Source organism: Dendropsophus ebraccatus, chromosome 9 (genome assembly GCF_027789765.1).
Source record: "Dendropsophus ebraccatus isolate aDenEbr1 chromosome 9, aDenEbr1.pat, whole genome shotgun sequence".
Taxonomy (NCBI): Eukaryota; Metazoa; Chordata; class Amphibia; order Anura; family Hylidae; genus Dendropsophus; species Dendropsophus ebraccatus.
In genome coordinates this window covers 31,227,461-31,239,104 of record NC_091462.1, presented here as the reverse complement: position 1 = coordinate 31,239,104, position 11,644 = coordinate 31,227,461, and the positions used below count along the sequence as shown (strand labels likewise).

Sequence of the window (11,644 nt, the reverse complement as noted above, 5' to 3'; positions counted from 1 at the left end):
ACCAAGAAAATAGCAATGAACTGTCACATAACACATATATAATAAACCTGGCAGACTAAAGAGAGTGCTAAGGGTGGGGTCCCAGCACCTTCATTTATTGCCTAAAAGGTTATGTTTGAGCAGAATACCCCTTTATGGCATCACCTAATAATATATTATTCTTATATAATAATAATTTTATTTTGAGACTTTTTTTTTTTTTTAGTAAACTCTATATTTTGTATATGATCATGTAGCAACTATGGTTCTATGGCAAACAACAAGCATAGAAAATATATTTAGTATGTAGTCTGCTACATATTGGGAGAAATGGGGGGCAGCACCTCACTCTGCCCTACGTGTATTGCCAGGTGTCCCCAGCTTCCTCAGGGGTCTGCGAAATGTCATTGTCATTGTAATCAATGTAAAAACCTCCAACACCACAAATCACGGATCAAGGGGCGCAGGTCCAGAGAGAAATGATGGAAATAGGGTATAAGAAAGTTTAATAAGACCCAACGCGTTTCGGAACCGCACCGGTTCCTTTTTCAAGAGTCGTAGTCATGACTCTTGAAAAAGGAACCGGTGCGGTTCCGAAACGCGTTGGGTCTTATTAAACTTTCTTATACCCTATTTCCATCATTTCTCTCTGGACCTGCGCCCCTTGATCCGTGATTTGTGGTGTTGGAGGTTTTTACATTGATTATTCCTTTGGGATAGCGGGAGTGGCTGCGGTCCTTTTCACACATGCTTTGATGAGTGTTGTGCCTCTATCTATAGCACAACCCCACCAGGTGAGAGTCTCCTGACACACTGATTCTTCCCTATTCTTGTATATCATTGATCCACGCTATGGAGCGCTGTCCCCTTGTATTTTATTTATTGTCATTGTAATGGTAGAATATTGGAAAGCCCTCTTGTCTTTATGTATAATTCTACTTACATTCCCATGGGTGAGTGATTGTGTATCTGGCATATATGCATCAGGATATACATTTTTAAGATACCATGAAAAGTTCTGACACTGAAGGTTCTGACGAAGATGTAGTCTTTTTGATAAATCTCCATAGGACTTCTACAAAACATAAAACATATGTATGGTATATACTGTTAATGTGTCCAAAGCGTTCCAGATAGAAGAAACCCAAATCATGGCCTCATAGCCAAGAGCCACTTGACTTGAAAATGACAACAGGAAGTACAGCCATATTAGTTGCCATTTTTACAGACAACAGACACCCATTTCGTCTACATGTTCTATGAATAATAACGTTTTGTGGGAAACATCTACAACCACCTGGAAACTATTTGGAATATGATATGATACCACATAGATATTCAATGCAAGTATTAAAAGGGGTGATCCAGAATTAGAAAAAGCAAAGCTACTTTTTTTTTTCTTTCTTTCAAAAATAGTGCCGCCCCTGTCCTCAGGTTGTGTGTATTCAGGTACATAAGCAAAAAAAAAAAAAAATATGCTCAACATTTGCTAACCTACTTGTAGAATTTTCCCACAATTTTAGAGTTGAGCAGTCTGGCCGAACTGTTTAGGTTTGGGGACTTCCTCCGAACCTGAATGCTCTGCATTTGACTGCCGGCGTCTGTAGAAGTTAGATGCCTATGGCTGTATCTATGTGTTCCAGAACTCGCTAGGGCGGCATCCAACTTCTCCAAATGGCGAGCGCTTGGGTTCGGAGGACGTTGCCAGACATGAACAGTTTAATGAGTCTTCTTAAGATTAGTGGCCTTGCCCATTCTGACTAGTCCAATACCAGTATCTGATCAGTTTTCCTTTGCTCTAGCCTAATAAATAATGGCTGCTACTGTCTGGATATGGAAGGATGATTGTTTTGGGTGAGTACCTGTCTGGCAAGGTTTCCTGCTGAAAATAATTCCTTGTAGTCATCCATCCACACTTCAGCTAGGCGGGCCTGGTTCCAGCTGACTTCAAGGTATTTTTTAGGAAATGTATACGGCATCTTTCTGCGAAACACATGACCCACAAGAGAACAAGGCAAGATCTCCAGCTGCCCACCACATTGCCATACCTAGTCATTACAATATTGTTTACAATGGAATATATAGCAGATATCTTATCTCCCCAGTGGTGGCGCTGCAGGGAATTCGAGCACTTGCTAAACTCTTTTGCAAATTACATAGCTTCCAGGGATTCCAGGGACCCCATGATCAGATTATGATTAATGGATCAAATAAACAAGCCCTTTAAATTTCTATAGGTCTCTCTAATCTAATGTATATCAGGGCCAAATTACTCTTTAGTAAAGTTTATTCATGAAGTAACATACACGGAAGCAACGTTTCAACCCTTCTTCGAGCTCCCTCAGACCTGACTGATCAGAACTTTTGACATGTCAGTGTGTATGTCCAAAGTTTTTCCAAATTACAGAACAATTTAAAGGGGTTGTCCGAGGGCTCCAAGGAGCTCACTTTCTGCAAATTCACATCTTGGAAGCGAGTCTTCCGAAATATAGATATATTCGTGTATATATCCCGATCATGCCATTCAAGCGATACCACCCCACGTGCAATGTCCAATGTTGCGTTGACAAGGTGCAACTATTAAACATTGTCATGGAGGCGTGGTTTCGCTCACATGTGATGATCTGTATATACGCCTACCCCCCTCCATGTCTCGGAAGACCTCTTACCTCTCACAGGAAGTGATCCCCAGGGAGCAGAAGACTTCAGCCATCTACTGGTCACCAGACAACCCCTTTAAGACTACCCTTGTGATCCTCTCATATATACTGATCAATTATCAGATTATTTTCACTGAACATTTCAAAATAGTTGTATAATACCATTCTCATTACAGCTGCCATGAGGTTGTCACTTTCATGTCAGATTTACAATAATATAACCCTTGGTTCAGGTAAAAGTATATTGTGGCTGATATATGTGTGTGCGTATATATATATATATATATATATATATATATATATACTCATGGTCTCCTTTGTACTGTCTAGCCAATAACCTACTTCTTTGAGAAAAACACAACTCAGCATAACCAGCATTATAACATAATAATTATATCCTTACTCGAAAGGATTCTCACCACCAGGGCCGGCCTTAGGGTAGATGGCGCCCTGTGCAGAATATTCTTTTGGCGCCCCCCCCCCCCCCCCCCCCCGGCTGATTGTAGGCCATCCCAAGGCTATCTCTTGGAGACACACACTGTATATACTGCTTACACAGACAGATACAGTCACATATACACATACAGACACACGGGGGAGATTCATCAAACATGGTGTAAAGTAAAACTGGCGCAGTCGCCCCTAGCAACCAATCAGATTCCATCTTTCATTCCTCACAGACTCATTGGAAAATGAAAGGTGGAATCTGATTGGTTGCTAGGGGCAACTGAGCCAGTTTCACTTTACACCATGTTTGATAAATCTTCCCCATAGTGTATATACTGCCTACACAGACGCATACAGACACACAGTATATATATCCTGCAAACACAGACACACAGTATATATATCCTGCAAACACAGACACACAGTATATATATCCTGCAAACACAGACACACAGTATATATATCCTGCAAACACAGACACACAGTATATATATCCTGCAAACACAGACACACATGCAGTCACATATACACATACACACCACACATACCCACCACTGGGAGTTGTTGTTGTCCCACCAGAGCCGCACAGGAGCATGCTGGGAGTTGTTGTCCTACCACACAGAGCAACACAGGAGCATGCTGGGAGTTGTTGTCCTACCACACAGAGCCACACAGGAGCATGCTGGGAGTTGTCCTACCACACAGAGCCACACAGGAGCATGCTGGGAGTTGTTGTCCTACCACACAGGGGCATGCTGGGAGTTGTTGTCCTACCACACAGGGGCATGCTGGGAGTTGTTGTCCTACCACACAGGAGCATGCTGGGAGTTGTTGTCCTACCACACAGGAGCATGCTGGGAGTTGTTGTCCTACCACACAGAGCCACACAGGAGTATGCTGGAAGTTGTTGTCCCACCACACAGAGCCACATAGGAGTATGCTGGGAGTTGTTGTCCTACCACACAGAGCCACATAGGAGTATGCTGGGAGTTGTTGTCCTACCACACAGAGCCACACAGGAGTATGCTGGGAGTTGTTGTCCCACCACACAGAGCCACATAGGTTTATGCTGGGAGTTGTTGTTCTACCACACAGAGCCACATAGGAGTAGGGATGCACGATGCACCGAAATATCGATACTACTATCGATATTTCGGGCAAAAAAAAGATTCAATACCAGGATTTCCTGGTATCGATACTTCATGTTACGCTGCATAATAGTGCAGTGCATAAAGTACAGTGCAGAGAACACGGCCGGCGGCTATCTGAGCGCCGGCCGTGTTCTCTGTATGCCTCTCCCTGCCCCCTGCGGTCACCTCCGCTGCGCGGCTCTCCGCTCCCAGCGGCGCCATTTTCAAATAGCCGGCACTTACTGTGTAGATGCGGCTGTCACACTGACAGCGGCATCTAACCACTCCGTATGCAGCAGGGGTGGCTACTGTGTGTAGCAGACCCCCGCTGCCGGTGTCTCTCTGATAATAGAGTCCGGCTCGGCCAGACTCTGTTATCAGGGAAATGATTTATGCAGCGGAGCCGAAGCTGCACAGAGGTCTGGGCGGCTGGGGAGAGAAGACTGAGAGCAGGAGGTCCCGGAGAGGAGGACGGAGGAGGCGGGTGGATGTGCAGCACATGTGAGGATAGAGCCGGCTGGCAGGTGGGGGAGGGGACGGGGCTGTGAGGAGCAGACATCAGTGATGTGGGGGGTGACAAGGTGGGGGGGGGGGGGGGGTCGTCCTTGCTCTAGCTATAGTCTGTGTGCGATCCTGTGTGACCTCTTCCTCAGCAATTTTGGTGATTGGTGCAGATAGCAGCTGTGTGGGCAGTCAAGGTATCTGATGCAGCAGAGCTGTCTTAGTGTTATCTGATGTAGCAGAGCTGTCTTAGTGTTATCTGATGCAGCAGAGCTGTCTTAGTGTTATCTGATGCAGCAGAGCTGTCTTAGTGTTATCTGATGTAGCAGAGCTGTCTTAGTGTTATCTGATGCAGCAGAGCTGTCTTAGTGTTATCTGATGCAGCAGAGCTGTCTTAGTGTTATCTGATGTAGCAGAGCTGTGTTAGTGATAGCTGATGTAGCAGAGCTGTCTTAGTGTTATCTGATGCAGCAGAGCTGTCTTAGTGTTATCTGATGCAGCAGAGATGTCTTAGTGTTATCTGATGCAGCAGAGCTGTCTTAGTGTTATCTGATGTAGCAGAGCTGTCTTAGTGTTATCTGATGCAGCAGAGCTGTCTTAGTGATAGCTGATGCAGCAGAGCTGTCTTAGTGTTATCTGATGTAGCAGAGCTGTCTTAGTGTTATCTGATGCAGCAGAGCTGTCTTAGTGATAGCTGATGCAGCAGAGCTGTCTTAGTGTTATCTGATGCAGCAGAGCTGTCTTAGTGTTATCTGATGTAGCAGAGCTGTCTTAGTGTTATCTGATGCAGCAGAGCTGCTTTAGTGATAGCTGATGCAGCAGAGCTGTCTTAGTGTTATCTGATGTAGCAGAGCTGTCTTAGTGTTATCTGATGTAGCAGAGCTGTCTTAGTGTTATCTGATGTAGCAGAGCTGTCTTAGTGTTATCTGATGTAGCAGAGCTGTCTTAGTGATAGCTGATGTAGCAGAGCTCTTAGTGATAGCTGATGCAGCAGAGCAGTCTTAGTGATAGCTGATGTAGCAGAGCTGTCTTAGTGATAGCTGATGTAGCAGAGCTGTCTTAATGATAGCTGATGTAGCAGAGCTGTCTTAGTGATATCGGATGTAGCAGAGCTGTCTTAGTGATATCGGATGTAGCAGAGCTGTCTTAGTGATATCGGATGTAGCAGAGCTGTCTTAGTGATATCGGATGTAGCAGAGCTGTCTTAGTGATAGCTGATGCAGCAGAGCTGTCTTCATGATAGCTGATGTAGCAGAGCTGTCTTAGACAGATATCACTAACTTTATTTTTAACACAATAAAATAAAAATAGTCCAAAAATTGGTATCACTGTAATAGTGCAGGGGTATTATATTTCTACCACTGTATTTTGTTTTGTTTTTTTATACTTTACTAAGTATCGAACTGGTATTGAGTATCGAAATAAAAAAGTTAGTATCGGTATCGAACTCAAAATTCTGGTATCGTGACATCACTACATAGGAGTATGCTGGGAGTTGTTGTCCTACCACACAGAGCCACACAGGAGTATGCTGGGAGTTGTTGTCCCACCACACAGAGCCACATAGGTGTATGCTGGGAGTTGTTGTCCTACCACACAGAGCCACATAGGTGTATGCTGGGAGTTGTTGTCCTACCACACAGAGCCACATAGGAGTATGCTGGGAGTTGTTGTCCTACCACACAGAGCCACATAGGAGTATGCTGGGAGTTGTTGTCCTACCACACAGAGCCACATAGGAGTATGCTGGGAGTTGTTGTCCTACCACACAGAGCCACATAGGAGTATGCTGGGAGTTGTTGTCCTACCACACAGAGCCACATAGGAGTATGCTGGGAGTTGTTGTCCTACCACACAGAGCCACATAGGCGTATGCTGGGAGATGTTGTCCTACCACACAGAACCACATAGGAGTATGCTGGGAGTTGTTGTCCTACCACACAGGGGCATGCTGGGAGATGTTGTCCTACCACACAGAGCACTAACACACACAGGGCACACACAAACTCCACTAACACACACAGACAGAGATAGATAGATATACTCACAGTCACACTGCAGTAGTAGTGGAGGAAGTCTCTGCCCATGAGGAGAAGCAGGTAGAGCCGAGGATCACACTGCTGATGTCTCCGTCGGGGGAGGGGGCGGGGTTATGGGCCTCTGTGAGCTGGGAGACGCTGTGGGGGGCGGGGGATGGGGGGGGCCAGGCTGCAGTCACATGTCCGGGGAGAAGAGCTTCCTCGGCTGCTGTGCTGAGGCAGGGGACGGATATATGGCCTCAGGGGGATGCAGGTGGCGCCCCCTTCCTGCCGGGAGTGCACAGCGCCCTGTGCGGCCGCACTGCTCGCACACCCCTAAGGCCGGCCCTGCTCACCACCCCATATCTCCATCTCTTTACCATAACTTCCAATGTACTCAAAATATTCCTTGGAAACTGAGAAGAGTCCTCCAGCCATAGTTGGTGACCTGTTTGAAAGAAGAGAGTCATTCCAATTTGTATAAAGATCTGAAACAAAAGTTGTTGTTTTTTTTGTGTTCTACAGTTTCTGTTATCAGTAGTCTGTCAGAGAAGCCTTTATATGACGGGACTCTTATCAGCCTTCTTTCCTCTCCTAAAGAAATGTCTAAAGGCCCTATTACACCAAGTGATGATTGGCTGTATTTGACCGATTATCAGCCATTATGGCCGATAATCGCTTGGTGTAATAGCTCCTGTTAAAAGGCAACGATCAACTGACATTATCACTATGTCGGCTGATCCTTTTCTTTCAATTTGTTGGAAAAAAATTATAATGATAGCGACGATCTGCTGGCCATCTCTCCGTGTAATAGCAGTATAAGCGTATAAGCTCCCTGGATTGTCCAGGCGGCCAATCCCACCCACCCCGGCTCGCTGTTGGTGCATGTAATAGTGCCGTCAGTGAGCTTGCTCCTTCAGATCGGCCTATGTAATAGGGCCTTAAAGGAGAAGTCTTGTGAAAATTTTTATTTAAGTATTGTATTGCCCCCCAAAAGTTATACAAATCACCAATATACACTTATTACGGGAAATGATTATAAAGTGCTTTTTTCCCTGCACTTACTAATGCATCAAGGCTTCACTTCCTGGATAACATGGTGATGTCACTTCCTGGATAACATGGTGATGTCACGACCTGACTCCCAGAGCTGTGCGGCCTGTGGCTGCTGGAGAGGATGATGGCAGGGGGACACTGAGGGACACAGGGCACTGGAGGGACACTGAGCATCCCCGTGCCATCATCCTCTCCAGCAGCCACAGCCTGCACAGCTCTGGGAGTCGAGTCGTGACATCACCATGTTATCTAGGAAGTGACATCACCATGTTATCCAGGAAGTGACATCACCATTTTATCCAGTAAGTGACATCACCGTGTTATCCAGGAAGTGAAGCCTTGATGTAGTAGTAAGTGCAGGGAAAAAAGCACTCATAAGCATTTCCCATAATAAGTGTATATGGGGTATTTGTATAACTTTTGGGGGGGCAATACAATACTTAAATAAAAATTTCGCCGGACTTTATCTGTATCTGTATCTTAATCTTTATCTGTTTAAATCAGTTGGCCCAGGATGGAAGAGATAGGCTGATGAGAATCCTGTCAGATAATGGCTTCTCTGTCCATAAAACACAAACAAAATATTTTCTTTAATAAAGACCTCTGTAGCTAAACAAGTAGAAAACAAGAAAAAACTAAAAGCTTTTCAAAGGTGTCCCTGGCCTTAATGGATATGGATTACAGGGAATCCACACCTGCCACTATTATCACTACTTTATCTTCTGGGTTGAGGGGGGGGGGGTAGGGGGGGAGGACGGAGGACGGGGTTGGGGATAAGAGAAGGTATACAATGTGTACATTTTTTCTGTGAAAATGATTAGGGCGATAAAAAAACTAAACTTTATCTTCTGGGTCTCTCAATTTTTAGAACTACCAGAAAAGATACCAATGTGTGTCTAATATTGGAAGCTTCTAGCAAAACTCAAAAGTTACTCCACTAAAACAAGTAAGTATACAGGACCACAGCCATGTGACAAGCAATTCCCTAACGCGCATTTTGCTCTAAGCGTCTTCTGAGGCGAATCTTTCCTGGAGCAAGCTTATAGCAAAACACTTTATGTGCTCCTGTATTTGTTCCCAATGACTTCAGCATCCTTACTTTAGTATTACTGCTGTGATTTATTAGATGTAATCTTTACACACTGCACTTCTTATTATCCAGTTAGGTAATTATGTTATGCATGTTGCACTGTAAGCAGCCAGATGAGATCTGAAATAATGATGTCATCCTGTAGTTCACAGGAAGTCAGCTGACTCAGGACAGTCCACTTCCTCTAACACCTTAAAGGGGTAGTTCACCCCTCCAAAAAAATTCATGCAAGAGATTTGTAATTTACTTCTATTATAAAATCTCAAGTCTTCCAGTACATATCAGCTACTGTATGCCCAGGGGCATAGCTAGGATTCATGGGGCCCCATAGCAAAAAACTGCATGGGGCCCCCCTCCCCTACACACTAATATATATATACACATACTCGGTGATGTGGCAAAAATAAAAATTCTCTTGTGGCCAGAGGCAGAATCCTATGGTTATATACATAGGTGCAGGAGCAGACTATCTTTTGCTTAACCCTTTATTTACAGCAGTGTGTAAGTGACCCAGTGTTCTCTTACATGCTGCAACACGAAAAAGGGTAATACAGAAGACAATTAGCTCTCTCCTTCTACTCCTGCACTGATAACCCCTGACCTCTGCAGGAACTCAGAGAACAGAGGTCAGAGGTTATCAGAGTAGTCAGGCAGAGAGCTAATTGTCTTCTGTATTAACCCTTTCTTTGTTTTGCAGCATGTTAGAGAACACTGGGTCACTTACACACTGCAGTAATAAGGGGTTAAGCAAAAGGACACAGGAGGCTCTTATCTTCCCTGGGCCCCCTCCCTCCACGGGCCCCATAGCAACTGCCTTCCCTGCCTCTATGGTAGCTATGCCACTGTGTATGCCCTGTAGGAAGTGATTTATTCTTTCCAGTCTGACACAGTTCTCTCTGCTGACACCTCTGTCCGTGGCAGTAGCTGTCCAGAGTAGGAGCAAATCGCCATTAAAAGCCTCTCCTGTTCTCCAGACTGGAAAGAATACACCACTTCCTGCAGGACATACAGCAGCTGATAAGTACTAAAAGACTTGAGATTTTTTAATAGAAGTAAATTACAAATCTCTGGCACTTAACTACTTAAATACTGTGATTTCCTGTGGGTCAGGCTAGTGATCACATGACCATAGTGAAACGCATGGTTCAGCTGCTGTAGTAAGTGTGCAAGATATGGACAAAAAAAAACTATACTGAAGTGCTTTTTTAAATAAAGTATATTTTTTATTGTACCTTCTTTGGCCTTGATCATTCTCGAAGCTCGAAAGGCTGTGCTAAGCCACTGTGATGCACACCTCCTCTGTCTCCGCCACCCCTTCCTGATTTGATTGACTGATCAACGTACCGCACTGGGAGTGATGTACAGCAATCACTTATGGTAGAGAGGGGTGGAGGAGGGAGGAGGCGTGCATTCTTTTGCTCAGCACAGCCTCTTTGACACTTGAGCTCTGAACGTGATTTAAAAAGATCCTGTTACCCATCTCATTCTCAGATTGTAAGGATGTAAAGTTTCTGTTTTCTTACTGTATAGGGTAGGTCTCATCTGGCCTTGCCTTGTCTGAATTAGGAACAGGGTCCCACCTAAAGGCTAGGGTCCAATCAAACACCCCACGAAGGTGTTGAGTCGGAATAGGATTGATGAATTCAAAAGTGTTTAAGTCAATGGCAGCAATTTCGGGGCACACTACAACATTGCGTTTCTCAGCAATTCTTGCAAGCAGTGGTTCCAGCCATCGATCGTGACATTCACCTGAAAATAAATAGGGACCTTTTAGCATTTTACCAACATTACACATGGCTCTAAAGAGAAGCTTTGCCTGTTTAACATGCAGCGTATTATTATATAATCTATTTCATTTAATATACGATTCTCCTTTCTATGTTAAGCACTCAAATCAATTTCTTCTGCCTTGTAGAAATCCTGCTTGTTATATAGGTCTCTTGATCAACAGAACACAATGTGTCAAGTGTTTAACCCTTTGAGGACCAGGCCCAAAATGACCCAGTGGACCGGGCCAATTTTCATTTTTGCGCTTTCGCTTTTCCCTCCTCCTCTTCTATGAGCTCTAGCACTTTCAGTTTTCTATCTACAGGGCCATGTGGGGACTTGTTTTTTTCAGGAACAGGTGTACTTATATATTTCATTTTAATGTAGACAGAAATGAATACTCACAGTGTGAATCCAGAAACGTCAGAATTTCTCCTTTTGCTATAGAAGCCCCCAGTAAACGGGCTGAAATAAGGCCTTTCCTTTCTGTCTGTCTGACGATTTTTACAATTGGAAATTGTTTAACGTATCTGTCCAGTGCATCCTTCAAATAGTCTGTCAGGGAATCAAAAAACTTTTTTTTGAGTAAAAACTTTTGCGGTTTTTGCCCTTTGATCCAGAGATTATCGGCTTACCATCTGTACTGGCATCATCCACCAAAATAATCTCCATCAGGAAAATAGCCGGGGAGGTGTACATGACGTTGTATACTGTGCGGAGCAGCAGGGACCAGCCTTCGTTGTAAAACACCATAATGATACTGGTTTTAGGCAGCGGAGGACAACGCACAAACTTTTGCTGACTGCATCTATGACAGCAAATAAGAAGCTTAGTGTTCACTAGAGAGAACTACATATGAATCCGAAATAAAGAAGCTGCAGCTGCACCCCCTACTTCCTACTGTTTATTGTTTTACACTAGATCCACATGTCTGAGGTGGTTGGGGATGATTATAAATAGAGATGAGCAAACCTCGAGCATGCTCGAGTCCATCCG

At 44.4% G+C, this 11,644-nt stretch overlaps 1 protein-coding gene across 1 annotated transcript; it reads right to left on the bottom strand.

The window, feature by feature from the left end:
- Positions 1-1,794: 1,794 nt before the first annotated feature.
- LOC138800822 (polypeptide N-acetylgalactosaminyltransferase 3-like) lies at positions 1,795-11,359 on the bottom strand. Its single transcript, XM_069982873.1, has 5 exons — positions 11,284-11,359; positions 11,054-11,203; positions 10,405-10,630; positions 7,116-7,183; positions 1,795-1,962 (listed from the first exon to the last, which is right to left on the bottom strand). Exons 1-5 carry the CDS (start codon positions 11,345-11,347, stop codon positions 1,901-1,903), a joined length of 570 nt encoding a protein of 189 aa, XP_069838974.1. The 5' UTR covers positions 11,348-11,359; the 3' UTR covers positions 1,795-1,900.
- Positions 11,360-11,644: the final 285 nt, after the last annotated feature.

Excerpts from the sequence above, each read along its gene's own strand:
- LOC138800822 (XM_069982873.1), bottom strand. The coding sequence starts at position 11,347 with ATGTACACCTCCCCGGCTATTTTCCTGATGGAGATTATTTTGGTGGAT. Across the intron at positions 10,631-11,053 it reads GACGTTTCTGGATTCACACT|GTGAATGTCACGATCGATGG; the intron begins GTGAGTATTCAT and ends ATTTATTTTCAG. Across the intron at positions 7,184-10,404 it reads GATGAGACCTACCCTATACA|GTCACCAACTATGGCTGGAG; the intron begins GTAAGAAAACAG and ends TCTTTCAAACAG.